The sequence below is a fragment of the Penaeus vannamei genome, chromosome 9, assembly GCF_042767895.1.
Source record: "Penaeus vannamei isolate JL-2024 chromosome 9, ASM4276789v1, whole genome shotgun sequence".
Lineage (NCBI taxonomy): Eukaryota > Metazoa > Arthropoda > Malacostraca > Decapoda > Penaeidae > Penaeus > Penaeus vannamei.
The window spans coordinates 28,482,990-28,485,489 of record NC_091557.1 but is presented as its reverse complement, the minus strand read 5'-3'; the positions used below and the strand labels follow the sequence as shown (position 1 = coordinate 28,485,489).

At 38.6% G+C, this 2,500-nt stretch overlaps 1 protein-coding gene across 2 annotated transcripts in view; it reads left to right on the top strand.

Annotated features, from left to right (window-relative positions):
- LOC113827299 (solute carrier family 22 member 6) overlaps positions 1–2,500 on the top strand; it is a 38,589-nt gene that overhangs the window by 14,680 nt on the left and 21,409 nt on the right. For both annotated transcript variants that reach the window (XM_070125506.1, XM_070125505.1), the window contains 3 exons: positions 1,051–1,340; positions 1,658–1,830; positions 1,996–2,054. In XM_070125506.1, the coding sequence (XP_069981607.1) occupies positions 1,051–1,340; positions 1,658–1,830; positions 1,996–2,054 (522 nt within the window). The remainder of the gene's footprint in view (positions 1–1,050; positions 1,341–1,657; positions 1,831–1,995; positions 2,055–2,500) is intronic.

Here is a 2,500-nt window from a genome sequence, read left to right as displayed (position 1 = left end):
TTCGTTATCATGTCCCTTTTGGCATTATCAGTGCTTGAAGAAAATGGAGTGATTGGATTTGATAAGAGGTTTCAAAACACATTTTGACTTACACACTCTTACATAATATAGCCTCAGTTATCATGGCCAAGTTTTTTTTTTATTTATTGTAAGGATAATGCCAGTCAACACCATTTTCGAAATATAATGGACATTGATCTTTTATCTCACGCAAAGTTACGTATTCCCGTCAATATTGGTTTATTCGTATCCTGCGAATGATACGAATTGATATGTAGAGATATGGTTGAAATTTCTTTTACCAATAACCAGTATTGTAATATATGAGGGAGTTGTATGTTTACATTGAATGTTGAAAGGAAAGTACAACACAATGTTCAATTTTCACGTTCATTTTTTTCTGTTTTAAGGTAACCGGGAAAGATAGTTCTGATAGTTAGTTGGAGATAACAAATGTGAAATCCGTAATCTTAAGGGTAATTAGTTCATTTTTTACATACAGAATGGAATTAATAAGGTAATAATATATTGAAGCCTTAAAAAATGTGTACATGCGATGTATGTTGCTAAAACTTTACATTCGCAGCTAATAAAAATGGCCGTATCCTATGGGTTAGAGAAGCTTATCACATTTTAACAAAAGGAATTGAAATTCAGATATAAATAATTTGATGCCTCTTGTGTGTAAATTATTTCCACGATTGCATTTAACCATAGCAGGGTACATAAGCAATATTTTTCATATAAACTTTCAGTTTCAAGACAATAAAGTAATATCACGTTTGGCTAAATGCACCTGATTTTTTTTTCGGTAAGATGATGATTGAAATGTCACTGGATTCTAAACACAGAAAGCAAGATTTTATTATTAACCAATAACCATTTGTTTATTCGTATTAATCAAAATCCTTTTAACTTACGCAAGATATGCATTCTGACTAATAGCTCAGGTACTGCCTTTTCTTCAAAGCAAATTGTATTCAATATTTGAAACTCAATAACGATTAAATATTTCGTTCACATTAATAAAGAAATGTTTGATAATTACAGAGATTATCCGGTTCGAAGCCCACGGCAGCCAGGCACAGCGCGGAGAGCCCAAACCCCGCCACCCAGCACCCAGACGGCCTTCAGAACGGCGTCAGCGTCGATAGAGCAGAAGGCACTTCGGGGGTCAACAAACCTCTAGGCATCGCTGACGGCTTTGGCGCTTGGTGGGCGGGACCCGTGGCCTTGGTCCGCACGGGCGTGATGAGGCGCCTCTCCCTGGTGCTCGTGGTGATCTGGCTCCTGCAGGGCATCGTTTACCTGGGTCTTCCTCTCAGCGCCAACGCCTTCAGGTACGATAAGAGGTTTTCCCCTTGGTGGAATAGGAGGAGGATGGAGGGGATGGAGGAAGGACGGCGTTGGGAACTGACGCAAGTCGTCTGGACTTCTGGAACCTAAATGGAGGAGAGGAATAGGTCTAAGGTGTCCATTTTAAGCTAAAATTGAACTTCCTTATCTCTGGTGCTGTTGGTGCAAAGACTCTGTTGTCTTTCTGAATGTAGATCTAGGGTTTTTGACAAAGGTTTTGACAAAGTTGAAACAAACATGTAACATTCGATTCAAGGTCGTTTCCTTCTTTAACAATAGCTGCCATTCTCAATTTCAACAGTTCCCCCTTCCTATACATGGCACTCATGGGTGCCGTGGAAGTGCCAGCTTACAGTGTTTCCGCGCCGATCACGCAGCGCCTCGGGAGGCGTCCGGTCATCTGCTTCTGCTTAATCAGCTGTGGTCTCCTGCTACTCAGTTTGCTGCTGCTCGAGATGTACGGTATTAAAGAAGGTAGGTTGTGGAATTCAATATCCATTACATGGGATCAACAGATACACGTTATGAATTTTGCTTTCAAGAAGGTTTAACAACAATGAATTTTTAAAAATCGCGTGGTGATTTTAGATGTTTTTGAAAAGCCACTGTCTTTAACGTTCATACACCTCTGGCTTACAGAATGGGTCGATTTACTGCTCGTTCTACTGAGCTATCTTATGGTGTGCACGTCTTATCAGGTGAGGTTGCTATATTAAAAAAAATAATAATAATAATTGCGATTTGATATGATATCGGATCCAAATCCTAGAATAAATTATACTTGATAATACTGATACTACAAATTGAAAAATGCAGAAGATACTTCCCAGTGCTTCAATCATATTTCAATTTAAAAATTGATCTTAAAATGTCAAAATTACCATAAAGTGACTAGACAAACTTCACCATTACCATTCTGACCAGCGCCGTAAACTCCAAACTCTGCTTATTAGTCATGAACTGACCAGGTAAACTTTAAACTTGTAAACTAAACCATCATGGAAACATCGAAACGACCATGAACTGAGCAGGCAAACTTCGCTCATAAAACGGTTTGTAAACTAACCAGAATAAACTTCAAACTCACCAAATCAATCGTGAATATAACCATATATATACTCGAAGTTTCCAAACACCCCCAAAC